The sequence below is a fragment of the Daldinia caldariorum genome (genome assembly GCF_022478825.1).
Source record: "Daldinia caldariorum strain CBS 122874 unplaced genomic scaffold F4812scaffold_2, whole genome shotgun sequence".
NCBI classification, from domain to species: Eukaryota; Fungi; Ascomycota; class Sordariomycetes; order Xylariales; family Hypoxylaceae; genus Daldinia; species Daldinia caldariorum.
The window spans coordinates 3227597-3253448 of NW_025953038.1; the positions used below are offsets into that span (position 1 = coordinate 3227597).

General features: G+C 46.9%; 9 protein-coding genes across 9 annotated transcripts; 2 read left to right on the top strand and 7 right to left on the bottom strand.

Annotated features, from left to right (window-relative positions):
* Positions 1-715: 715 nt before the first annotated feature.
* F4812DRAFT_456034 (acid protease) lies at positions 716-2577 on the top strand (the record flags this gene model as incomplete). Its single annotated transcript, XM_047936913.1, has 6 exons — positions 716-1013; positions 1182-1421; positions 1511-1705; positions 1774-1882; positions 1951-2330; positions 2450-2577. 6 exons carry the CDS (start codon positions 716-718, stop codon positions 2575-2577), a joined length of 1350 nt encoding a protein of 449 aa, XP_047794247.1.
* A 278-nt stretch (positions 2578-2855) lies between these two features.
* F4812DRAFT_456035 (uncharacterized protein) lies at positions 2856-3861 on the bottom strand (the record flags this gene model as incomplete). The annotated part of the gene is made up of 3 exons (XM_047936914.1): positions 2856-2915; positions 3004-3532; positions 3635-3861. The coding sequence occupies 3 exons, from the start codon at positions 3859-3861 to the stop codon at positions 2856-2858; spliced, it is 816 nt and encodes a 271-aa protein (XP_047794248.1).
* A 485-nt stretch (positions 3862-4346) lies between these two features.
* F4812DRAFT_456036 (uncharacterized protein) lies at positions 4347-5807 on the top strand (the record flags this gene model as incomplete). Its single annotated transcript, XM_047936915.1, has 5 exons — positions 4347-4473; positions 4542-4557; positions 4644-4838; positions 4909-5275; positions 5424-5807. 5 exons carry the CDS (start codon positions 4347-4349, stop codon positions 5805-5807), a joined length of 1089 nt encoding a protein of 362 aa, XP_047794249.1.
* A 247-nt stretch (positions 5808-6054) lies between these two features.
* F4812DRAFT_456037 (protease S8 tripeptidyl peptidase I) lies at positions 6055-8896 on the bottom strand (the record flags this gene model as incomplete). The annotated part of the gene is made up of 9 exons (XM_047936916.1): positions 6055-6103; positions 6182-6288; positions 6364-7169; positions 7235-7452; positions 7507-7627; positions 7681-8021; positions 8073-8179; positions 8249-8405; positions 8463-8896. 9 exons carry the CDS (start codon positions 8894-8896, stop codon positions 6055-6057), a joined length of 2340 nt encoding a protein of 779 aa, XP_047794250.1.
* Positions 8897-9763: 867 nt separating this feature from the next.
* F4812DRAFT_467823 (uncharacterized protein) lies at positions 9764-10146 on the bottom strand (the record flags this gene model as incomplete). Its single annotated transcript, XM_047938706.1, has 1 exon — positions 9764-10146. Exon 1 carries the CDS (start codon positions 10097-10099, stop codon positions 9764-9766), a length of 336 nt encoding a protein of 111 aa, XP_047794251.1. The 5' UTR covers positions 10100-10146.
* Positions 10147-10150: 4 nt separating this feature from the next.
* Positions 10151-11954, bottom strand: F4812DRAFT_416081 (P-loop containing nucleoside triphosphate hydrolase protein). Its single transcript, XM_047933035.1, has 3 exons — positions 11553-11954; positions 10845-11488; positions 10151-10784 (listed from the first exon to the last, which is right to left on the bottom strand). The coding sequence occupies exons 1-3, from the start codon at positions 11687-11689 to the stop codon at positions 10393-10395; spliced, it is 1173 nt and encodes a 390-aa protein (XP_047794252.1). The 5' UTR covers positions 11690-11954; the 3' UTR covers positions 10151-10392.
* A 206-nt stretch (positions 11955-12160) lies between these two features.
* On the bottom strand, positions 12161-14070 carry F4812DRAFT_199782 (uncharacterized protein). The gene has a single exon (XM_047930214.1). It carries the CDS (start codon positions 13884-13886, stop codon positions 12663-12665), a length of 1224 nt encoding a protein of 407 aa, XP_047794253.1. The 5' UTR covers positions 13887-14070; the 3' UTR covers positions 12161-12662.
* A 1273-nt stretch (positions 14071-15343) lies between these two features.
* F4812DRAFT_416084 (uncharacterized protein) lies at positions 15344-17329 on the bottom strand. The gene is made up of 3 exons (XM_047933036.1): positions 16451-17329; positions 16320-16392; positions 15344-16257 (listed from the first exon to the last, which is right to left on the bottom strand). The coding sequence occupies exons 1-3, from the start codon at positions 16835-16837 to the stop codon at positions 15830-15832; spliced, it is 888 nt and encodes a 295-aa protein (XP_047794254.1). The 5' UTR covers positions 16838-17329; the 3' UTR covers positions 15344-15829.
* Positions 17330-22446: 5117 nt separating this feature from the next.
* F4812DRAFT_456042 (histone H2A.Z) lies at positions 22447-23472 on the bottom strand (the record flags this gene model as incomplete). The annotated part of the gene is made up of 3 exons (XM_047936917.1): positions 22447-22635; positions 22743-22874; positions 23362-23472. 3 exons carry the CDS (start codon positions 23470-23472, stop codon positions 22447-22449), a joined length of 432 nt encoding a protein of 143 aa, XP_047794255.1.
* Positions 23473-25852: the final 2380 nt, after the last annotated feature.

The following is a 25852-nucleotide window of genomic DNA, read 5'->3' on the forward strand; positions in this document are numbered from 1 at the left end:
GTGTTTCTTTTTAAATAATTTTTTTTATTTTTTTTTATGGTTTTACGGGTTTTTGTTTTTTTTTATTTTTTTTAATTTTTTTTTTTTTTTTTTTTTCCCCCCCCCCCCCCCCCCCCCCCTACTCTCTCCTTCTCTCTCTTTTATTTAACCGTGTTTTGCAAGTCATCAAAGACCTACCTTGGGTACCTGCAAGGGGGCTGGTCGACACAGGTATTTTACTAATTACGGATAAAATCGCAGCGCGTGACTGGAACCGTAGATCTTGGGGAACCATGCAGGTTATGCAGATAACCGGTCCTGTACCGACCAGGTAGGTAGAACTAACGTCGTCTCATATATACACCTCTCCTCATGTAGGCCGGCTCGTGGTGGCTACCTCATTGGTCCAATTCCGTCGTATGGAACGTATCTAGATCAACCCGCGTGCAGCCCTGATTCGGTGTTCCGCTGCTTACATTCATTCAATTCACATTTGGAAAGTAATTTTCGTAAAAAGTTCTGCTATAGACTATTTGAGGCGGGACGCCTGATAATGTCATCGTCGGGAGAGACTTAACTCAACGCCCGGGTGGATGGAAGCGCGCGTCTTTGAGAGCTAGCTACCACCTAGCTGTGTAAGCCATCTTGCTCGGAAGGTGACGGATGATCTCGGCGGCCTGCGAGAAACAATAAAAAAAACATAAAAAATAAAAAATAAAAATAAAAGATCTCAACAATGGCACTCCTGAAGTTCCTCTTCCTAGGCCTGCTGCCGTTCCTGTGCCTACCCGCCCCCTCCCTCTCAAGGCCGTCGCGATTCGATAACCTGGGATCGAGGGGCAAGCCGACGGGCGCGCACCGCGCGTCCGAGAGCGGAAGGCACATCAGAGCGACGCTGCAGTCTCGCAAGGTGAACAACGTCACCGGCGGCGCGGTGTCCCTGTACTACAACAAGACGCGCGAGAAGGCCTCGCCCCGGTCGCCGCGGGAGCCGTTGGCCAGTTACGGCGCTGGGATCGTGTATATGCTAGAACGTATGTACGCTGCCCAACTTCTCTCTCTTCTCCTCTCTCTCTTTCTCTCTCCCCCCTTCTCTTTTCTTTCTTTCTTTTTTTTTTTCCTTTGCAAGATTTGTGAGAAGATGGTATCTACAGTAGGTGCCTAAGGTAGGCAGGCAGATGGTAGCTAATGTCCTTAGGCAGTCGCTCTCGGAACACCCGGCCAGATAGTCTCGGCTATCCTCGACACCGGGTCGTACGCGCTGCTCGTGGATCCGAACTGCGACCAGGCGGCGGACCCAAAAGCTTGTCGGACGTACGGGTACTATGACACCAAACAGTCGTCTACGGCCAGAAATCTCAACGGTTGGTTTTCGGGCCAGTTCGGCACTGGGTATATGGAAGGGGTGTGGTTTAGCGACACAGCGTATGTTGGGCTAGATAGTACGTATATGCCCCTTTTCTTTTTCTTTTTAAATATTCTGGTTAGGAGATGTAAGCTCGTATCCTAACCCACGTGACATTGGTGACAGACTTACCGCTTCCTAATCTAAGAGTTGGGGTGAGCAAGTGGAGCGAGTATATCTGGGCCGGGGTGTTGGGTGTTTCGTATGGCAAGGCCTGGAATACTGGATACCAAACCCTCCTGGATCTCCTTGTCACGCAGAGCTATATCGAGGTGCCGATTTTCGGCTTAGGTGTTGGATACCAAGGTGGTGGGAGTCCAAGTAGGTCGTCATATATCACAACCCCTTATTGTTGTTTTCAGAAGACTGATCTCATCTACCTATCTAAGGCGACATAATCTTCGGGGGGGTGGACAGAAAGAAATTTCGGGGATACCTGGAGCCATTGGAAGTCTACCCGTACCCGGATCAGCAGCTGAAGCTATTTGGCCAAGTAGGGTAAGGCGCTCTCATATTCCTACAGACAGGTACAACGTATCGGCATACACTATGCTAAAACTTACAAGCTATCGGGTGAACCTAACATCCTTAGGAGTGACCCCTCCCGGACGGAACGAAACAATATTAACAGACACCGATTTCGAGCACAACGTGCTGATCGACTCCGGGTCGACATATACGTATCTCGGCGCAAACATAGTCGCTACGATCGCAAGCGCCCTGAATGCGTATATAGACGAGAACGGGGTCTATCGCGTATCATGCGACACCCGCAATCTGGACGGCTCCGTGAACTTCGGGTTCAACTTCTATAATATCATCGTCAGGGTCAACTATGCCGACTTTATCGTCGACTTCGAGAGTTACTGCGCCCTCGGGGTCCAGCCTACGGATAGCAAGAACCCGACGTGGGTGCTGGGGACGAGTTTTATTCGAGCTGCATATCGTGAGTATACACCTAACTTAACATGACCTGACCTAGCCTTTATTAGGAAAATCCTGGTAGCTTTATGGTGAAGAAGATCAAAAAAGTACGACTGCTAACTAAGGCGAAAATTTGAATAGTTGTATTCGATCAGCTGAACGATGCCGTCTGGATTGCGCAATACTTCCCGTGCGGCGAGAGCGAGATCGCAGATCTAACCAAGGACGCTGGTAGACAGCTGTGGTTAGAGGTCACGGGCTTGTGTTAACGAGGCAGGATAACAAAGTGAAGAGGGGTATGGAAAATGAAGGCTTATTGTAAGAGTTCAGGCCTGCTACCTTACTTGTTTATACCATTGCGGGTAGAGTAAAGAAACTCAACTCAGCGGCGCAAGGGAGAGGTGATGAGCACAGAATTTCATGCTGCTTCATTATACCTGCAGATATGCTATATGCTAGTAGATACTCTATGTAACCTAGCCAACACTTCGCACGTGCAAGTCGTGCTTGGAAATTGAATAACAGGTAACATTCGCTATAATATCTGTCAAATATCCGGTCCTCGAATATCCTCGCTCAGCGGACCTTGCCTCGTCCAAATATTCATCTGCGAAGATGTGTCAGTACCTATTTGCACATAAAAATACCTCATGTGTTATTATACTACGCAGGACACAGGCATTGACTGTACTTACCCCTATCTTCGACCCGCTCGTAACCGGCAGCCCAGCATGCAGCGTAGCCTGGTCCCCGGACCCATCCTCGTGCAAGTTCTGCCAGAACACCGCGTTCCCCACGACGGGCCGGAACGTGACCCCGCTCTCCCAGGGCTCGTCGCAATCGACGAACGCGCACCACCGCTCGTCGTGCGGCGCGCGCACCATGGGGAAGTTCGTCCCGCCGCCCGTCAGGTCGTCCGTCGTCGCGACGTACGCGAAGAAGGAGCTCAGGCGGTTGCCGCCGAGCGCGGCGCTCGCGTGCGCGGCGCCGTTCGTGTACCAGTCCGTGTGGAAGTGGTACCGCTCGCCCGGCCCGTACTTCACGAGCTGCAGCGGCTCGAGGTGCGCGCGCGGCACGTCGAAGCCTTGGAATAGCAGGGCGCGCTCCTCGATACACCGCACCACCGCGTCCCGCGGCACGTTGGTCGATTGCGAGGTCCGCGTCTGCCGCAGGCCTTGGGCGCCGGAGGAGTCGGCGACTGCGGAGTGCGAGAATGTGTCTTTGCTGGTGGGGGTTGTTAGCTCCGACGAGCACACACACATATATATATATAAGGTATATATATAATATTCGTATGGATGCAATAGGAGGTAGGTAAGTACTCACGTTATCTCCTGTAGATGAGCCCGTTCTTCAGCTGTGATGAAGTTTGCCAGATATATCACCAATGGCGACTTAGATACTATGTGGCTCTGGTACGCGGGATGTTGGCAGGTATAATCGCTCGATGAAGCCACTATTGGTTTTTGCGCATTGCTATTATGGCTGTGGCTATGTGCTTGAGCCAACGTCGTGGTGAGCGATAACAGCAATAAGGACTTTAGTGAATTCATGGTGGATCTGGCGACCGATTTTGAGTATGATTGATAAGTTGGAGCAAAAAAAAAAAAAAACAGAGCAAAGTTCACTTTTGCTTCTTGTCAGAATAATCAAATCCTCATACTCTCTCGAACAATTGGGCACATTTACAGACACTACATCATCGTAAGGAGAACATGCAGAGCCGAAACGTCAACTGTCTGCGTAGAAAGGAGCTTCCCCCTGTTTAGCGTTACAGCAGCTCCTCGTCAAGCCCGCTGAGTGGAGAGCTCTAGTGGAGGATCCAGGGGTTCGTGGGGTTCGGGCATCGTCAGATCTAAACCCCTGATCTACAGGGTACCATCTTAAACAGCTAAGCTACATAGTATCTAGGTATCGTACATAATTGATAGTATTTGACCTTTGTGAGTTGCTACTTAGTTTAAAATAACTACCTAGGTTACATACCTGTTAACAGCAACATTGGTGATACTTAACTTAAGCCTTAGATATATTCACGATGAGGATCGGAAGTATAGAACTGTTATGTCTCTTGGCGGGCGCTGGACTAAGTGCAGCTTGGAATCATGCTAGCGAGGATGAGTTTCGTCGAGCTATAGCTGGTCACAACCACGCTCTAGTTGCTTGTGAGTTACTGTAGCTATCTCGAAAAGCTACCTAACCTACTAAGATCTATACTCTAACGTCAATACAGTCATAGAACCATCAACGTAAGTTGATTACCACCTAACCTACGATATGATAGTCATATCTATCTCGTACCTATTTCAAAAACTAATAGGAATGAATCATTCAGCGCCGCCAGCCAAGCTCTAGAGCCAGAGTGGATATCCGCAACGGAGTCGGAGAAGAAGAAATCTCTACTAAGCGTCGATTGCGCTTCGGCCTCAAGCCTGTGCAAGGAGTTCGACGTCATCTCATACCCAGCCTTGCGATTCTTCGACGGCCACGGGAAAATGACTTCGTACCGAGGCCCTAGGCGGGCGTCCTCGTAAGTGCTCGTGCTCGTGCTCGTAACCATTCAGCAGAATCCAACTGGGGGACTAAGACTCCGGCAACAGGATCCTCGCCTACCTCAAAAGAGCCGTGCGGCCCACCATCACACCCCTCCCCTCGGACAAGAAAGCCGCCGCCTTCCAGTCGAGCGACGACCACGCGGTGATCGCGCGGATTAGCCCGCGAGACTCGCACGTCCGGGTGCTGTACGAGACGCTCGCCTCGCAGTACCGGGACCGGCTGTCGTTCGGGCTAGCGAAGACGAAGACGGGCGAAGAGGCGACGACCGTGGCGTGTTATAATAACCGCGACGGCCAGCAGTTCACCGTTTCGGATTTGACGCCGATAAACGCGTTATCCGAGCTCGTGGAGAGATGCCTTACGCCTGTGATTGGGGAGTTTACGAGGGCGAATGAGATGAAGTACTTGCAGGTGAGTTTTATTTGTTGTAATTCTTTTTTTAAAAAAACTATATCAGGTACAACATGCGTTATGCATAGGTACCTCCTAGATTCAAAAGGAAAAGGAAAAAAAAAAGAGAGAGCAAGCAACTAATAATCCAAATCTCACATCGCGACAGGCCGACAAGTCCATCGTCTTCTTCTTCTCACCCTCGCCCGCCGAGCGCGACGCCTACGCGCGCGCCATGCTGTCCGTCGCCAAGATGTACAAGGAGTACCTGAGCTTCGTGACGGTCGACGCGGGCGAGTACGGGGACCTGGCGGCGCCGCTGGGCCTGGCACCCGGCGTGTACCCGGCCGTGTCGGTGCAGAACCCGATGTTCGGGAAGGTGTTTCCGTACCCGCAGGGACGGGGGGATAATGATGATGATGATAATATCACGCCGGAGAGTATAGGCGCGTTTCTGATGGATATTGGTCAGGGGAAGGTCGAGGCTTGGGATGGGACGACGGTGAGTGCGGGGGAGGAGGGGGGACAGGGACGCGCGCATGATGAGCTGTGAAGTGAAGTTGGATAGATGGGCTAAGATGATGGGGTGGTCGGAAATTACTTAGAAGTAGCAGTGTGGTGTACTATCTCTATCAACAGGAAGTAGGATTCAAGCAAATATTGTCCAAGTGCAAGATTTACGGGAATGCAATATATTCACAACAGCAACACGAGATATGTTTAGGTAGGTTAGAAGATTCGAAGTCCCAATACTTAACAAGCATCTTCCGCAGCCCCCCTCTCTTGGAGCAAGCTAAGCTCTACGGTAAGCTCAAGAAAAGCTCCAAAAGCTTGGGGTAATTCGGTGTACTAGAGTCAACAACCAGTTAGTAAGTGATCCATTCTCAAGAGGTATTGTACCTAATCATCATATACGGGAACACGTACCCCATTCCAGACACAGGATCCCAGCCCTCGGTAGCCGGGAAACCCGTGGTCTTACACGCCCTGTTATCGCCCTTCGTGATGTCGTTGAAGACTTCAGGATGGGAATACTATGCCAAGCGGTTAGTTAGGAGCTGTCTCCTTTCAAGATTGTTTTCAAGCGGATATTCATTATGAACACCTACCAAGACCTGGTGAACGAACCCGACCGGGCTCTTCCCAGCAGCCAACCGCTCCTCGTTGATCAGAGTAATCACCGACCCCCAAAGCGGCGCCGAAGCCGACGTGCCGCCGATGCTCAGCAGCTCGCCGCCGCTCGAAATCACGAAGTGGTCCCCGTTAGCCGAGACGTCCGGATACGCTCTTCCCAACTTGTTGAAGTGTCCTTTTCCAGCGTGAACGTTGCTATAGTTAGCGCCGCCGCCTTCGTACCCCTCAAACGGAAGCTTGGCCTTCTCGAGGTACTTGCTCACGATGTCCTTTTGGTAATCCGGCGCGTCGTAGATATTGGAGAATCCCCCGCCAGACCGGAACCTGTCCGTCGCCTCCTCGGGGTCGACGCCGGGGGTCCTATTGCTTTGCAGCACGGTCGATCCCACCGTGAGGATATACGGACAGCTCGCGAGGAACTGCGGGTTGAAGACGTCGCGCGCGGGGCCCAAGCAGCCGGTAGGCGCTGCGGGGGAGGAGAAGCCGCCGACGCCGTCGTCGCCCGACGAGATGACGACCGTCGAGCCTTGCAAGCCGAGCTTCATGATCTCGGCGCACTGGCGCTGCTGGTACGACGCCGGGAGATCGATCTCGGCTCCGCTGTACGAGATGCTGATGACGTTTGTCGGCTCGTACACGCCGCACATCAACGGCCCGCTATACCCGGCGCGGTCGTGCGGATTCGGGTACTCGGGGTCCCGACACTCGGGACGTTTGCAATTGCCTTTTTCGCCGTACGCCTCGAAGGTGCAGTAGCTGCCGTCGATTGCGTTCCAGAGGTCTAAGGCTGGATATTAGCAAGGGATGATGCTTCATTCGGATAAGAGGACGGCAGGTCGGCCATACTGTTGAAAAACCCCATGTATGACTCTGGGTCGAACTCGTAGTTAGTCTGGTACCACTCGTCATCGACCTGGTACAGCGCAGGCTCTTGCGGCCAGATCAGCCCATACGCCATCTGGAAGTCGAGGTTCGCTTCCGAACCTGCCAACCTGAGGTTCCTCGTCGGACCTTGCCCGCCGTCCACGGAAAAGAGTTCAGGATGTGTTCCGTTCGGGATGTCACTATGGGATATCAGCAACTGGGAGATTCCCTCGAGGAATCGAAGTTAGTCTTACTCCGTAAAGCTCCAGAAGAATGTATCGAGGTCGTGTTGTGTATAGTGTTGTCCGAGGGATTGGAAGATTCCCATTTTATTATCCGGGTGTTTCTTCGCCCCTTTCGGGATGCCATATAAAGCTAAGACTTCCAGTTAGCCTACGAGAGTGTTTCCTAGAGAGATATGTTCGTACCCCTGATACAATCCGGTGTGACATATCGGTCACAGCCACCAGGCAGCGTGAAATTTCCACTTGCTGCATCTGCGGGCTCCACGGGTGTCGCAAAGCGTAAAGGCCCCTCCACATTCGGACCCGTGGTCCGTTTAAGGGGGGAGAGATTATTCTTGCTTCTCTCACTCTTGAGCCCGGCAAGCTCACTCTCGTCAACCGGTTGACTTAAACGGTGGATAGGACCTACGCTAGTCTCCCTTCGTTTCTTTGATGGGGGCTGTTGCGTATTTCCGTAGCCAAGCAGCGCAATACCAGGCGTAATATAATCAACATGTTCTTTCACTCCTTTCGGGAGGTGATATCTTGAAAACGGTTAGCTAGCAGCTTGCATGTTACAATCTCGTTGCACTGACTCGTCACAGGCAATATTCCTAGCACCCGTATCGACGTGTTCCCACACGTGGTAGTCTGCCATCAAGAGGTCTTCTACCTTGCTAACGGGCGCATCAAATTGTATCCACTATCCGACTTGTTGTTAGACATCTACCAACGGTGTTTTTCTACTATAACAGGAGGTATATTGGCTCACTTGTTTGTTACTAGACTGTGAGATATCGTCGGAAGGAATCCCTGCCTCGACCAGCCAGTCTTTCACTGCTTTGACACCTCTTTCGGCGGGCTCGAAGAACTTAACAACCTCTTCTGCTGAGAGATGTTTGCCATAGTTCTTTGATTTGGGGTTCGATCTTTACAGCCTTGTTAGTTATTTCTTAAATGCATATTAGTGGGAAGAGCCGCCGCACATATCCATCAAGAAATCGTGACCCGATTGAAGATTCTGCTGCTTCAGGCCTATGCGCATAGGTAAAATAGCATCAGGTACTGCCCTTTCCACCTTTATCCAAGCCCTTTCTTGCACTGCGGTCCTTTTCTCATGTCGAATATGCGTTTTTGGTATACTCCGTCCCAATTTAGAAGAACCAACCCCAGACGACCGGTGGAAAGGGGGTGCAGCAAAGGCTTCCAGCACAGCGAAAGCCGCTAGAGTAATAATAGGATTAACCAACTTCATTCTGATGGCCACTTGAGGGATGATGGTGAAGGGCCGGCGAACGCGAGAACCACGCGAGCGTGCATGGCTCAAGATACTAGGTGCTCGTTTTATATTACGGACACTGTAGCGACCAGCTCCGCTCTTGCTGTAAGTATGGCGTGTGAACACAAAAAGGATCTCCATGCTGGCGACGGCCTTCGGCAATGTGAAGCCAAGGCTAAAATATATGACTGTCCACTTTCACTGGGTGCGGGTAAATGTACACCTACTGTGAGCCAATTAGCTCAACCTTACTTTCCATCATAATTAATTATCGTCGCTTGCCAGGAAGGGTTGAACAGGGGAGTAACATTGGAATGTCTAGAGATATATTGATCGCTGTATACACTAGGTTCTCCCATGAGCTCAGGTCAGAGGCCAATGACTTCTAAACACGGGAAGATAAGACGGGTGAAAATCAATTCCGCTAAAACCGTATTAGAAGTCGCTGTGTATCTTCTGGATCGGTGCCATTATGTGTAAAAATACCATTTTGGAGGTTTCGTACCAGGACAGCCGTTAATTGATAGCGTATCCCAGTAGGTACCCAGGAAGAAGAAACAGCATATAAAGGCGGACTTAGATACCGCAAGATGAAAACCGAACTCCTGGAATTGGGTTACTGAAGGCCAATAAACCTAGCCAGAAGTTGCCGGACCGTATCGTATATAGCCGGCATTTAAGACAGCTCTGCCAATATTGCGAAAGACTGCGGCGGTAGTAGCCCCTCTCGCCACTCGAGGTTAACCAGGCCAGCCATATAGCTCGCGGTCCTCCCAAACTCCGAGGACGAATACTATCATTCTCGGATCCTACCTAAAATTACATAACTTTAGGTAAGTATGGGCTAGACTTGCAGGGGCATGTAAATCCGCCCTGTGGCTCGAATGAACCTCCTGTGCCAACCCAGGTAACTATAGGATCCAGACTGCCTACAGTAGATTAATTGTGAGTGAGTACAGCAGGTGAGAAAAGGAACTAGCATGCCATCGTAAGGCTCTGATGGCAAGATTATGTCCTTTGGGATCTCATAACGATATAAGCCGGATTATAAACCGGACAGCTCCAGTTATCGGTAGCGAAAGATCCCAATATTCCTGGCGCGGTGAGTCTTCCTCCTTGCCGTACAGCTCGCCGCAAATACAAGCACTGTCGAGGTCCATCGTCCCCCGGATCTTTCAGAGAAGCACCTGCCATGACGTACTCCTCAGCTTCATGTCTCGGAGGCATAACTCTTTGAGGGTGCTCTTGTGCCTCCTGAGCAATGGACATCAGGTCGTGACGTTCGCACGTGGTGTTCCCTAAGGTCAGACTATCAAGATGTTCCCATCTATGCTTTAGCTCCATGATATCCTCGAGCCGTGCCGGGTATTCGTGTTTTTTCCGAATGCCAGTTGAAAACGATGTATAACAGTTTGTATCCGAGAGGTACCTAGGTAGGTACTTGCAACTCATACTAGGTATAAAGTCTATCTTCTATAGTGAGACTATACTGTTTCCTATTAACAGTGTACGCACATGAGTCTAGATCTATTAGTTGCTAGCATGCGTCTTGTCTAATTGGTTCCATTAGCCCTCATACAACTAGGCCGTCAACCCTCAAGATCTTTTTTATAATTGACTTCACTTTATTTAGTTTCTCATCCCATAAGCTCACAACCCTCTCTCACTACACCGACCACGGCACCTGTTTGGATAGTCTCGCTTCCTCCGACCGAAACTCTATACTCTATTTCCGCTAGACCATCGAGCCACCTAATCATAACTTCGGGCTTCACCTCCATCTGAACCAGTTGCTCCGATAGTGCTGTGATTATGTCCGCCAACGCGAGGCCATTAGCCACCTTGAGCGTATTAATTGTCGAGAGGCAAGTAGTTACGTCGCTAGTCGCAAGCAGCGTACTTGCAATCTTTGTAATCGCATCGGGAGGCGGGGCCGCTATACAATTGTAGATGGTTTCAGTTGTGACGGTGTCCCTGACGATATCTTTCTCGGGTACCTTGGGTCCATCTTTAGGTTGTATCGGCGTGCCTAATTTAAGTCAGTTTTGCGCAATAATTAAGATTTTAGAAGGAGATAGCAGAGGCTTACTGGATGCGTGACAAGCCTGAAGCACATTTAGTGCTCGTCGCATATCGCCTTTGCTCAACTTAACCAGAGAGTCTGTTGCCTCGGCTGTGATTTTAACACCCTCCTCTAGAATGACTTTATCCACCAAGACGCGAATATCGTCTTCTTTTAGAGGACTAAATCGAAAACGCGTACATCGAGACAGCAACGCGGGCGATAGTTTGTGGGTATAGTTCGCAATGATACAGAATCGCGTATTTGCCGTGTACTTCTCCATGATTCGTCGTAAAGCCATCTGGGCGGTGTTTGTCATCGCATCGGCTTCGTCCAGAATGATAAGCTTATAGCTCGCCATGCCGCCGGGGCGTGATGCACCGCCCATAGTAAAGATCTGCTTCGTTGAGGCAAAGGTCTTGATCTGCTCACGAACAACATCAATACCTCTGTCATCGGAGGCATTCAGCTCTAGAACCATCTGCCGTGTGTTCTCCGCCCCATATATACGTCTCGCAAGGGCTAGAATGGTAGATGTTTTGCCTGTTCCCGGAGGGCCGTAGAGGAGGAGATGGGGTAAGCGGTTCGAATCGACAAACTTGTTAATCGTCGCTAGGATATCTTTGTGGCCAGAAACGTCGGATAAAGAAACAGGTCGGTACTTTTCAACCCTTATTTTTGAATTAGCAACCAATCCGTTGAGAGGAGGAATAAGAGGCGTCGTGATAATCTTACCATGGTAAAGAATCTTCAGCTTCAACGGGTAGGTTGGCAGCACTACGCTTGCCCTTGGCCGTATTGTCAGAAGAAAATGTGATGTCATTAGATTTTGGAGGGGCATCGATGTCCATCTCATCTTCGAAGTCCGACATGTTGACTTTCTAGGCGTCGAGGACGATCTCGTATTTGCTTTTTATTTTGAATTTCGGCAAGGAAAAGCTTTCTAAGGTATAGTAACTTTCTTCAATGTAATATAGACTTCTCTTAAAGATATTGCTCCCTCTCTATGATAGAAATTCTTCCTGTTAATAGAGATAGGTAGTCTTCGGTGGAATTCTGTAGCTTGTGCGCTATAGTTTTAATGCTCTTGTTCAATTCGACACCAGAATTTCGGTTGAGAAGACGCGTAAATTGAATGTGCTTAACGCGTCTCTAGCTAGGTACCTCATAACAGGGATAAAGTGCCTTGTGCAATGTACTTGCGTACATAGGTACCTAGATACATAGGTACCGACGTACATGTACCGACAGTGGATCCTTCCCCAGCCTTGGATCCACTTCCCGTGCATGTATATACACAATCTATGGCTTGTGTACTGTGGCGGGTCTAGGCTTTGTTCCCCGAAGACGCAAAGAGCGTGAAGGTATAAAGTAGCCCTTTCTTTATTTTGACTGCAAAGCTGCTTTACTCTTTTCTTCTTCCCCTTGCGTAAATTCAGGACTACATTTTCCAGTGGAGCCTCAACATTACTACGGATCAGCAACTTTACTTAGGTACGTACTCGGGTTGTCATTCTGATGTACTTTTGGAGTTGAAGCACATAACGTCTCTAGGGAAAACCACCAAGAGTTCATTAGGATATTTACATATTGGGCGATTCTATCACAACGAGAAAATACCAGCCTACGTATCTAATTTTTAAAAAATGATATCATCATATATTTCTTCATAATACCATATCGCAGTATATCTAAATCTCATGTTCGCTATGTAAGTAAGAATCAAAAGAAAATACTGATACTAGTTAGTCCTCGCTGCTAATATCAACCCATCAATTCGTCAAGAATGCGCTGAACTCCAGGTTCGATAATCCATTTTGCCTTATTCCCATTTCTTTTCGGCCCTTATTTCTTATTCTCTTGCGCCTTACCACCACTACCGCCACCCTGGGAAGGGGGCACAAATGTGCTGGCTAGCAACCATTGTCCATCGACAGACGAAGATGATGAACGGGAAGATGACGCGGAGCCACTGTCCGAGTCGCTATCTGTTGTTGACTCTTCCTGGTCATCACTTCTGTCCGCATCAGTAGGTTTCTGCGCATTTGATTCACTGCTGTGCCTAGGATGTTCTTGCTCGGATTGCCTTGATTCGTCTCGTGTGCTCATAATGTAGTCGAGGAGGTCAAGGGGCATCATATTTTGATCCTCAGCCAGAGCAATGCTTAACGCTTCCGAATCAAACTCTTCAGCCCCAGAACTCGAGGATTTTCCCTTGCCTGGTCCTTCTAGCTCAGCATCCTTCGGCTTTCGGATTTCCCGTTCGAGGTTGGTATTTGTACTTGTATTTGCCTCCTCGGTCCACCATACCTTGCCCTCTTTTCGTTCGGGTTCATCCGAAGGGAAGAAAGTTTTACTAAGCGGGCTTTTAGGACTCGTGGGGCTTTTCTGTTTATTTCCTTTATCCTCGTCTTCCAGTATTACCCTTGCTTCGTTCAGAGGTAAGTCGTCATCAGGGTTTATCGGCACGCTTGCCACGATTGGTGAGGATTGCGGCTCCTCTGGAAGCGCATCGAGTAACCTCCTCTTAAACGCTTCCGTGCGCATCCTATACCTGACGTGATGACACTCGGATGGATAGTTGCAGTCAGTCATGCAATTGTGCGTCTCCTTCAGAAAGTCCTGCTCGTGGTGCTTCTCCATACCAAGAACCTTCCGGCGCCATGCCCCCCATTCTGCCCATCCGTTGTAGTCGAATTCAGAAACGCACATCGCACTGCGGCGACGTTTCTTTCCTCTACTTGTTTTCGGTGGGGTTGCTGAGAGACAGTAGTCGTGAGAGCAGACGAGGCAGCGGCGTGTGCAGCCGAGCCGGTAGACAGTGTCACACGAGTGGCATTGCCACAACCATGGGAATGGTTGTCGAGGAGGCGGTGGTGGTGTAGGTACACCATCTGGCGTTGAGGGCAAGATGTGTCGAAGGTGTAGGCGAGCAGGTGGTGTTAAGGGATTGGGAGTGGTTCGAGTATCCGGTGAGGGCGAGGAAGTAGGAGCTGAAGGCGTAGGCGTAGTACTGCTTGACTTCCGCGAGAATATGGAAAGCGTCGGCAACTTCCTACGTGAAGGCATTTTTTTTTTGGCTTGAGCTATTTCTATTTCTAACACTCGGCCAGCTGGTTGGATGATTATTATGTGAGACAAGCTGTTTGCTTGCAAAAAATACTAACGACCAAAAAAAGGCGTGACTAGCAATACCCAGTGTGTGGTTTCTGACTCCACTAAATATGTTTATGAGGATTGGTCTAATCACACAGTACCTCTAGGGTCTGTGATAAGAAAAGTATTAAAATAAGGAGAGTAATTGGTTTCAATATTATATGAGATTAGGGGGTCTCTATAAGGAGCGTAGGAAAAGGAAAGATTGATTTAAGAGAAAGCAACACAGCTAAAAAAGAAAGTAGAGAGAGGAAAAAACGATAAGGAAATTGTGTCAGTAAATGATTTGTTGGAACCTGATCCTATATACGGTCAGGTATTCTACATACATCATCCTATCCCAAGGTGATAGACACTTATACAGGATGGTGTTACTTTGTTTGGGCGACAGCAACAAAGGGTCAAGATTGATATATGCCTCGACTCGCTCGCCCGAGCGCTGATTCGTTGACCTAAGCGAGGGACATATACATCCTATATATTATCTTGCAATCTTTGTGGGATATACACTTTCATTCACGCCTCATGCCAGTGGATACGCGTGATGGTGACAAGGTGATGACTCGGTGCTTTACTCGTCGGCTAATGACAAAGGGGTCAGTAACAGATGGACAAGACACATCTATTGGTTGTTGATAGTATAGCAATAGCACTCGTGCGACAAAGCGGAGGAAGAGTAGGAGAAAGGTGGAAAGGATGGCAGTGCTGTTGAGCATTATTTATGAGACAAAGCTATTTCGGATGCTAGATGTATGGAAAGAAACGACACGTGGATAACCACGTTTATAATACCCATAGTCCAAGTAAAGGGGCCTACATATAATACCAGCTTCTAAACTTCGTTTCCGAATTGCCATGGAATCTGGAGGTCATGAACACTCCGCGCTATATGTATCAGTCTAACCGTCTACCGCAATCTGAATTGTATTATACCTGCATTACGTACTGAGTTAAAGGTACCTAACCTAATATATGTAGGTCAGAAAAGACTAAGTACTAAGGTTAGTATTCATTCTGAGCTTTGAAGATGTAACAACCGGGGTGACATAAAGAGTTATCTAGAAGATAATTCTAAGCTAATAGCACGGATAAGGTGCTTGCCTGTCTTTCAAGGGTGAACGAGTACATTTTGGTTCGGCGAATAATTCGTAAGGGGTATAAATGCCTAGTATCCCGGCCATATTATATGGATTTTGTCGTGGTTAATTCTCTGCTGAGCGTCAGCGTAGTGGAGTCCATGTTGACACCCACGTTCAACAACTAACATTGATATCAAAGAGACTTTTAGAGTGGGGAACAAAGACACTGATAGTATGGCAGCCTAGCGCCACTATGTTGAAAACTCCGGGGCCAGAAGAGGCTCCGACAAGCAAGGAAGTTGAAGTTGTATGTATGTATATATACCATATATATTTGTATTTCTCTTCTCCGCTATGGTATACTGAACATTTAAAATTATGTCTTACCTCAACCCAGCGCATCGAGTGTAATATGCCAACTCCTATGCCTGAGCCATTATCCCCCCCAGGTAGATATATTGAAATAAGCCACAACAACGTGAAGACATCCTCGAATAGAGGAAACCATGTCGAAAGATTCGGGTACTTAAGGCGCTCGTAAGCACTCCCTAGTAGAAGCTCGAGCCGTGTTACCGGCCATCCAACGGTCCAACGTAATCTGATCCACTCAAAGGGAATTTAAATCCGACACACAAACGCCGGCTTGAAATAGCAGCGCTGCAAGTGGAAAATGCAAGAGACGTATAAGGAAAAAAAGGGGGACATGGCAAATTATGGACCAGCCACCTCACCAGAAATTTCCAGCAAAACGCCCCATGACTCCTACGATCTCGTCATTTAGCGTTTAAACTTAAACAGATGAGGCTGCAATGCCACCATTGTCCCGTGGGCCTCCCGCACTTCGGACGTTAGGCCTGGCTCGAGCTCATTTTGTTCGGCGAGCTCAAGCAGCTTCTCCGCCCAGGATTTCCACTTTTCGAGCCACCTCTGTTGCTCTTCGGTCTTTCCTCTTCCGATCTTGGCCCGACATATCTTGGTGCCTGCGATCATGATATATTGCACTGCCACCCTTATCAAGCAGTTGCGCTTGATGCCCGGGGGATGCTCCTCTTCGAGAGCCTTTGAGATATCCATACAAGGGATTATAGTACTATCTTCGAAGTGGTCGGCGAACCCGGCTTCAATGCAGCGGGCAGCGAAAGCAGAAACATTAACCCATGCTAACCACCTCCTCTCAACCTCCTCGGGGTCACCATCGTCCGTTGCTATAAATCATGTTAGCGTGATGAGGTTCCTAGCTGTTGGCGGAGAGCTGTTGAATCCATACGATTGTTTACTACCCATTTCTCCTTCATCGTCAATTCGAGTACAGGTTCCTCCTCGTAAATTTGGCAAATTTTCTGCGTCGCTAGTGTAAGTCAAATGAACAAAGCTTTATAGTAGAGGGGATTCGCGTACCCCTCCCACCTTGATCTCCTTGGGCGGTAGATTCCGAAGCTCGTAGAGTAAGTCAATAACGGTATATTGTAAGCCGTGGTGGTAGGGGATTAAGAACATCAAGTCGACCACAACCCCGTAAAGTCCGGAAAGGAAGGCGACCATGCCTTTGTCGTCTTCATCTTTCAGGTCGGGGTGGGCCGGTAGATATGTATCATGATAGTAGGAATCTAGCTGTAGAGCCGCGTCGGATGGCAAACATCCCCTCGCTGAGAAAAGAGAGCGTCTGAAGATTTTGGCCATTGCATGTCTGGGGGTTTGCGGATCGCCGTTAGCGATCTCGTTGTCCAAGAACTCAATCCAGGGTTGATTCGAGCGGCTCGGGCGGACATTTCGAATTGACCCCATTGTGCTGGGGGGAACAAGGAAAGTTCGCAGTCCTTCTCTCTTTTCTCTTTCTTTTTTTTAACAATGAGGTTACCTATAGGAGATAGGTACTCAGTATAGCAACACGGTCTTTATGTTACACGAGTTGCCCTCGAAATAGTAGCGAAGTGGGGAGATAAGTAAATATAATTTTTGCTTTTCAAAGTTTCCGATCATAAATAACGAAACATATACCGGGAAGTATAGCTCGCTATCAGCACAGGCTTGAATTATACCTCTTTATTCCTTGTTCTTTCTTCTCCACTCTCCCCCACTTTGTCAGATTGTCATTTTTTGAAAAGAGGAAGTTGGGGACTAAGTCAGGGATTAAAGAGGGTTTAAAGTCTGAGCTCTGAGGTTCTCCAAAAAGACAAGGAAAAAAAATACCACAAGGCTTAATAAATATCAGTGGGACAAATCTTTGGATCGCTGGGAAGTAAATGGTTCAAAGGGTTTTTTTTTTTTTTTTTTTTTTCTTTAATAAGTTACATTCCATATAGACCAGATGCAACTACCTACTCGACTGATAGATCACGAATTACCCACATAATGCCGGATGACCCCATAATTCTTTTTTTTTCTTTGATGTAACAATTTACCACTATGTAACCTAGAGTATCCGAGGCCTGGGTTGGCGGACCCTCTTAGTGCTGGCACCAACTACTAGGGCTACCAGCTTGCCAGGGACTGTCAAAGGTGCAGACTACCTAGTAGGACTACCTAGTAGTTAGGTAGTCTTGCGTTAGCGCATCTGCGCATTTCAGACAGGATCAATTGTTCAATTAGAATAAGATTTTTAGAGTTTTTTTTTTTTAGAGCAAAGAGGGCAGGACGGAAGGACTGCGGAAAGAGCTTCGGCCGGTTATGTTAATTACCAGGTAAGCAACCAAGGTAAAGCAAAACCAGGTTTCTTGACGCATGATCTTCTTACCTTCTCACCGAAAAAACCAAAAAAAAATATTTGGATTAATTTTTTTTTCTTTTACAGCAAAAGGAGTCAAAAATAAAAATAAGCTTATTTTACTTACCATTTTCATTTCCCATATTAAGTGTCACTTATAGACCAACAACAACAACTAAGTAAATGCATGCAACCTTAAAGCTGTACTATGGTAAGCAATTCCATTCGTCCATTCGCTTAGCTATAACCTTACAATACTACTTCCGATTAATTTACTAGTTACAAGCCCAAAGCAAAGCGCACTTGGGTACGCACTACTCTACTTTGGACTACTTCCATGCCCAGATAGGTATCTTGACTGACCGCCACCACCGGGTGCCGATCGTCTAACCACCTAGGTAGTAGTAGACACCTGAACTAACACCGCACCTAGCTGGATACGCACCTAATCCCGGACGCGACAGGCACCCGCACACCATAGACAAGGGTATATTGAAAAAGTTGCAACAAGACATCGTCATTTCCCTTGCTCGGAAGCTCTCGGTTACGTACGCTTGGATGTTGATCGTTAGTTATCTCCAAGCAGCTTGGCGGGTGGGCTGAGACGACAACGAGAAAACAGATCTTTCTAACTGGTAACCACACTTGAATTTTAAGCGAGACAGACAAGGTAAGTAAAAAGAAGAAAAGACAAAAAGAACAATTGGTAGTAACGAGGTAACTAATGAGAAAGCAGTACAATACAATATAAGAATGCCCAAGACTATTAGGCTCTTATGAACCACCTGCCACGTGTCTTGATATTTACTATGTTGTCTTCTTTATTACCACAATCTAGCAAAGAATTCATTATATTGCATCATCCGTGTCTCTAGGTAAACCCTAGGTAAACCCTAGGTACCTAACCTATATAACAATGCATTATGATTCTTCAGCAACTCAAAATTGCATACCCACCCACTCCATCGTCAACGTCAGTAATCCGCGAGAAATAGTCGTTTGTCATTGGTTTCCAAACGTGTGGACAGTCGTCGAATCTAACCGTGGTAATGGATCAGCTAAAATCTCACAAAATTCATTCTAGAAGCTCGAGTTTCAAAAGTTTCCAGTGCCGATCGGCTGCAGCCGGTTCCTAAACCCCATATAATACGTGGTTCATAATTTCTACATCGCACTAACCACTAACCTGACCAGCCTAGTGAGAGCCTCTAAGCTCTAAAAGGATGACGCGGTGGATTAGGGTATCTAAGATCAAACCCATCCACAAGGATATCCCAAGAAATATAGTTTCGAGAACTTTTTTACCCGCTTCGAAATGACTTATCATATTTACGTTAAGGTCGTTACTCGATCTTATCCGTAGGTAGGTATATCGTTTGCATACTATGATACCAGCCAAATGGTTCTCTCTATGCGGGAGAAAAAAGGTAACTATACCTACCTACCTAAGTACCGCATTAAAATTAAGGCTGCCTGGCTTTCTTTAATTATGATCTAGCTTCGTCGATCTCACAGATCTCGGTGATTACAAAAAAAATAAAAATAAAAAATCCCAGTTTGATATTGTACTGTCCGGCTACAAATATCGCGTGAGGGCGACACATATGATGGCCCTTGGAACGAGCAATCGTACGATTCCTGGAGCCACGCGCCGCCTATCATTCCAAACTGAAGAAAGTGCATCAAAAGAACCAAGAGGTCATACGTGGTCTGAGAAATACCTACTATGTACTCCATCGATCACGACTTATCATCAGTGTTTCGACCAAGCAGTGCTAAAAACACCCCGGTATGTATGTAGCGGCGCAAAACCCCGGAAAGGGGACCTCGTGACTACATAGTATGAAAATCTATATCCTAGTATGTGCGCATAGACCTCCCCAAGCAGCGGTCAACAAAGGAAATTTCCGAGACTGTGGGGGGCGCGCGGTTTATGAAGAAACTGGCTGAAGAAAGTGAAAATATTGCGAGCCAGGGTTAAGGCAACCTACGTAATGAGGCAGATCATTATATGATCAAAGCACTTTAACTAGTAAGTAGTCGCCTACTACGCCGCAACGATAGTCTCGATAGATACCCGACATGATGCATGATGATAAGAGAGAAGAAGCTAGCCATCTGAAATGGAGAACAAATCGAACAGAGGAATACACCTATCTACTGGTACTAGCTCGAATCATGACTACCTAGGTACATAATGCCGCATCCGAGCAACTATATAACCTCAAACTCATGTTCGTAAATAGCGATAAGTTGTCATTATAAAATTCCGACTACTAGGTTGCTGAGCCGCGAGAATATACAGAACCGGCCAGCTTGAAGGTTCATGAACCCTTTACCCTAATTTGATTCTCAGACTTTCGTTACAGGAAATATGTCCCCTACCTAGGTAGGTAGTTAACTGCTCACTATATTTTACATCATGGGAGGAGAACTTTTAGTATCTACGAGCGGGTATTTCACTTTCCGGTTCAAGCGTCGAGCAAGATCCTGTTTTTTTTTTGCCGTGACTTGGGTAATTCACAAATCACTAGACTAACCTACCTAACCTCAACTGACCTGACTAGCCGAGGCTCTCGGGATAAAGAGACCTCAACTATAGTATTTTTATGGAATAGCCCCCCCATGCTTCATTCCGCAGCGGGGTGGTTATCTGTTTTACAAAGTCTAGACGAACAAAGCCGAGGAGTGCGCTAATGCGATGATAGGCATATTCCGTAACTACCTAACCTAACCTAGATTATATAGCTCAACTAGAGTTACTATAGTATCACATTATCGATCACGACATCACGACATTGGGACAGACCACCTGAAAATACACTACGTTCCTAAAGGCTAAAGATACCTAACCTATAACGTAAGAGCAGGTCGAGAAATAGAAGACAACAATGAACATTATCATCATCATCACGGGAAACGCAAAGCTCGGGGAGCTTTTTAGCATCAAAGATGCGAGTGCGAGGCAAGAGATCTAGGTAACTACATAGCATGCGTTGCAAAGATAAAGATGAGGCTTAAGTCATGGTTACCTACCTAGGTAGGTACCTAGGTAATAATAGCGGGCTTATCAAGAGAGAAAGAGCAAGAAAGACCAGTTCGATTTCTTGATTACAAACATGCCCCAAGGTTTAATATGACATAGTATGTACTAGATCTTACTGGCTGTCCTGTGATGCTGCGCTGGACAGAAAGGACTCGACATTGGCGAGCGCCAGTCTCCGCCTATTGGCGGGAATGAATGCAGTCATCTGCCACGACAGCATGGCCGTGAAGTCGAAGGGCCTACGGGCGGCCTTTCTCATAACCATCTACCCAGGTAGGTTTCTATAAATAAACAACAAAAGTCCGTTTTGACGGCCTAGTTTTCTCTGCATAGTTCCCATGACTCCCAAGGTGGAAGTAGGGGGCGGCGGCTATAATAAAAGCACCTATCTCTGCAAATCTACCTAGGTAGGCATATAGCAAGAGGCATTCCATATGCCGCCATTCATTCCGCGAAGTGTCTGTGTCGCGTGGCAGAGCATTTAGTGAGGAAAACAACGGAGTTGTTCCGCAAGGAACTTGACAGATACACCGCTGAGCCAAAAAGTGTATTTGTTAATAGCACAGTTGCTATTACAGTCTATCTGACCATGGGTGGTATTACCACTCATAGAACTCTTATTGAGATAGCTTTGAAGCCAAAGCTACCTAGGTATATACAACATGTTCTTCGTTCTAAACGAGCCTCAAGTGAGACTCCTGGCAGTTCATTTGCATGTTCCTTCGTCACGCCACAACAACGAGAACACCAGACTCACGAACTTCGTTACCTTGTCCGTTAGGTAAACAGCTAATTCTTAAAATATTCACCAATGACCTTGATAGTTACCGACTGTGGTTATACAATAACATCACTTATTCCATTTAGGTAGGTACCTCCTATGTATGTTACGAAGTTGTACGCGGGTTCGGAGCATAGTTACCTCATATCAAACCGCTACACCACCAAAAGGGAGAACGATGTCAACTCGAGGGATTGACGTTGCTACCTTCATCTATAAGGACCTCCCACGAACAATAACGTGAAAGAAGAATTAGGATGTCATTCACGTTCAAATTTGAATCAACCCTGGAAAGCATTTCCCGATCACCACGCAGGGCAAACAACATGAGCTAAGTACAGATATAGACTTACACCTAATCTTCCAAAAAAATAAAAATAAAAATAAAAATAAAAATATGGCGGAGTAAGATATTCACCATGTGAGTTCACCATAATACACATCACTTTATATATCCAGCTACTAACAATCTCGTACCAAATCGAAGCAATATAATATTATTTGCTGCTTCTGGCAAGACCTCACAAGGTTAGCACAGCAGCCGGTATTCTTAACCCATCCCTTACGAATGAATCATCAAAGCTAGCTTGTCCAGCTACGCGCCTTGCCAGCATTACCTGATCAGCGCTTTCGGCCCGCTTCGGATCTCCTGTGAGATATCATAACAAGCAGCCAGACCCACAGCCGAAGAAATTCAGCGCAGTCATAATTCCGTAATTATGTCGTCCTAATCAACCGCCTCAAGGTCGCGAAACCGCATGTCCTTCCTCCAAAGGCAGTGAACTTCGTCCCACATAATAAACACCCAGAAACGAAAGAGCGTATACACTGGTAACTCCAAATCCGTCAATGCTTCCGACAACCTAAGCTTCGATCGCCTTATTCTTCTTCTTCTGCTCAACCTTGAGTAGTAGAGCACGGTTGATATGGGGTAGAACACCGCCAAAAGCGATCGTTGCGCGAATCAACGTGTCCAGTTCTTCGTCACCGCGGATGGCCAACTGGAGATGGCGAGGAGTAATACGCTTGACCTTCAGATCCTTGGCAGCGTTCTGGAAAGGTAATAAATTAGCTTCTAACCCTCATGGTGGCCTGTGAAACCAGGACTAGGCAAACATAGTGGCAATGTGGCACCAAGAAAACAAAGGGGATGACTCACGCCTGCAAGCTCGAGAACCTCGGCAGTAAGATACTCGAGAACGGCTGTAACGTAGACGGCAGCCTTAGCACCAACGCGCATCTTGTTCTGTGTGTTTTGCTTCAAGAAACGCTTAACACGTCCACAGGGGAACTATAACGTTCTGTTAGTAAGACACGACCGCAAGAAATAGTGAAAGTTCGACATAAGAGAAAAGCGCAGTTGTAGATGTGAACCAAACTAAAACGATGGGTGAAGCAGATGTTAAGGGATGGAAGAACGTCAAAATCAGATCGCATCGCATCGCAGGTCCCTAAATAGTTTCGATGTATTTGGCATATACGTATAACTTATAATGCTATGAAGCCGAGAAAAAAAATTGGACGGACCCAATGATGTGGGCGCCAGCTCGATTTGCAGTCGGGATTAAAGCTCGTAATTGTAGTTCAGTCCTCGGGGTGGTTGGACAGTGCGTGTCGTGTAGAAAGAGTTGCGCGTCATTCTACTACAAATCGAAGGGTACACGGCGATATCGACCGAGAAGCTCATGATGCGGATGCGGAGACATGAACATCCCAACAAATTAAACCGATTGAAAAATCGCGATGCATCAATATTGTATGACAAAATAACACCTTACCTGAAGTCCAGCACGAGCAGAATGACTCTGCTGTTTCTTGGGAGCCTCAGCAGCCGAAGTCTTCCCACCCGAACTCTTGCCGCCAGCCGATTTGCCTTTTCCACCAGCCATTGTTTATATTGATATGCGCGAAATCAATAATTTTTAAATGGTAATAAAATCGAGCGAAGTTCGACGAGAGGATTAAAAAGATAGTGTCGGTTTGGGGGTGGATGGTTGAACTTTCGCGTCGAGTTTGTTTGTTGGTGAAAAATTGTTTTTGCTGTTTGTGTTTTTTTATTTTTTATTTTTTTGGTTGTTGCAGTAGGTATTTTGGGGTCGGAGGCGCTGGAAAATCGAGAGGCGGCGCGGTGTCGTTGGAAGGAGCGGGCCATAGTTGTTAGGCGGGCTGGGGCGGGAAAGGAAAGCTGTGAGTTAACTGTAGGCTGCTATTGCTTGCGCTGTAAAGCAGTTTGGTCAGGCTGCGCTTTTGGCACTGAGCCAGGCATCAACCCTTGCTAGAAGCCCCCGAAGGACAGAAAACCACCCCACCTCCATAGCGCCCAGCTTTCCCGCGCACTAAGCCTTATTCCGTTACGGTGTGACTGGCGGCAAATCTCCGGCTATTAACCCATCAGCCGCTTGTAGAGAGTGTTATCTTGACAAATGCGAGACAAGATATCAGCGCTGCACCAAGTGAATACATACCTGTACCAAAAGATAGAAAGATATAGAGAATAATTTTGTTCATATACTCACATTCCTAAGCAGATGTAAACTAAAGGGAAGTGGGAGTTGTAAATGACGAAGCATTAACCACTTTCTTTGCAACAGACCAACAAGGTTGGGTAGGAGGTAGTCAAGGGGATGGCAGCATGAAGTTTGACGAAGAGGGACGGCAGCATACATGCTGCTGCTGTATTTTATGCCATTCTAGTGCCATTTAATACTTTAGGTTAAAGCATATGACTGAAGCTCGAGCTTCAAAGTAGTCCAAAGTACACGTGGAAATGTTGCGCAAAAAAAAAAAGAATGGCGCATAAATGGAAGATGGGACTTTGATATTGGAATGCGGATTTATGTAGTTCTGGACGTTAAAGGTTGGATGGAGATCCATTCTGCGTCAATCTAGGTGGATACCCCCATCAGCCAAACTAGTGTGGCTTGCGTTCCTCTACAGCCACATGATCCCGTCTTGGCCTTTGAACATTACATACATTAGCGTCAGATGGGGGGTTATAGTAGCCGTATATATACCGTATACATACAGTTCACCATGTATGAGCCGCCCCCAAAGTTAGGGGAAAAGCTCTAGCTCAATAATTCTACCGCAAAAATCGAATGAGCTAATCAATTTTTTTTGAGTGGTACATGTGGGGAGCGGCCCCCACACTGTGAGTGGCTTGACCAATAAGCGGCTCGTGCGCCGCTCGTTTTTTTGAGCCGCTCCCGGTAATCGTATATTGAAAAAAAAAAATGTATTTTCCTATACATTTTGTATGGGAATTACCCTTTTTTTGTTACGGCTACAGTTACAATTTAATTGATTGGGAGGTTACGCTTTTCAAATAGACTACATGTTACATATTACGTATTACGGGCACGCGTACGGGTTTGTAATTATGGGCTATAAGGTATGTGTGGGGCAGGGGTGTTATGTAATATTACTGCTCAATTATTTGAGCTGCGTAATACTTTAAACGTTACACTTTAGAGCCGCTCTTTGAATTGAGCTGGATAAGTACGGCTGTATATATTAAGCAGTATATATGCGGCTATCGTAACCCCCCCTCAGACGCTAATGTAGTACATGATGTATCCAGGTACCTACATGTCGTCATGCATCAGAATACATTCACAATACTTCAATGCCTACTTACAACTGCACATGAGAGGTAGAGTACACATAAGTACCGAACGCTACTTGTAAACATGAAATGTTAGAAACGAAGCCAAAAATAGTCTTTATATACTAGGTACCTTATATATATATTCCGCTTATATGCCGGTTCTATGTGATGGAAGGAAACTCTATTAATATTCAGTTATAAAAACATTGTCAATTTCGATATAGTAGATCCGTCAGGAAAGTCCAGAGCAGAGACATAATAACGATGGTGCGTTTTACTCCAACGGGAGCGCATAAGAACTCGGTCAAAACCCGTCCGTGGGTTCGTACTGAAGAGTTTTGCTGTATTGCAATATCGTTTATATAGTTGAATTTATAATGCTTGCTCACAAGATCGTGGCAAATAAATTCGAAAGGCCTTGGCTTCTGTTCTAAAGGGCTGCTTTGCTTCCATTTTTCCACACAGGAACTTACTTATACTAAATAACCTATAACTGATAGTTTAGTTAAGTAGGTACTTGAAGGTTATCATCCGGGGCGCCTATATTGTTAGGTTATCTTCGTTATGTTATTGTTGATGTTCTTGTAAAGGTTACTGTACAAGATTGTTGTTGGTGTTAGGATTCCTGACGACATATCCAGGGCCAAAAAACTATTAGTACC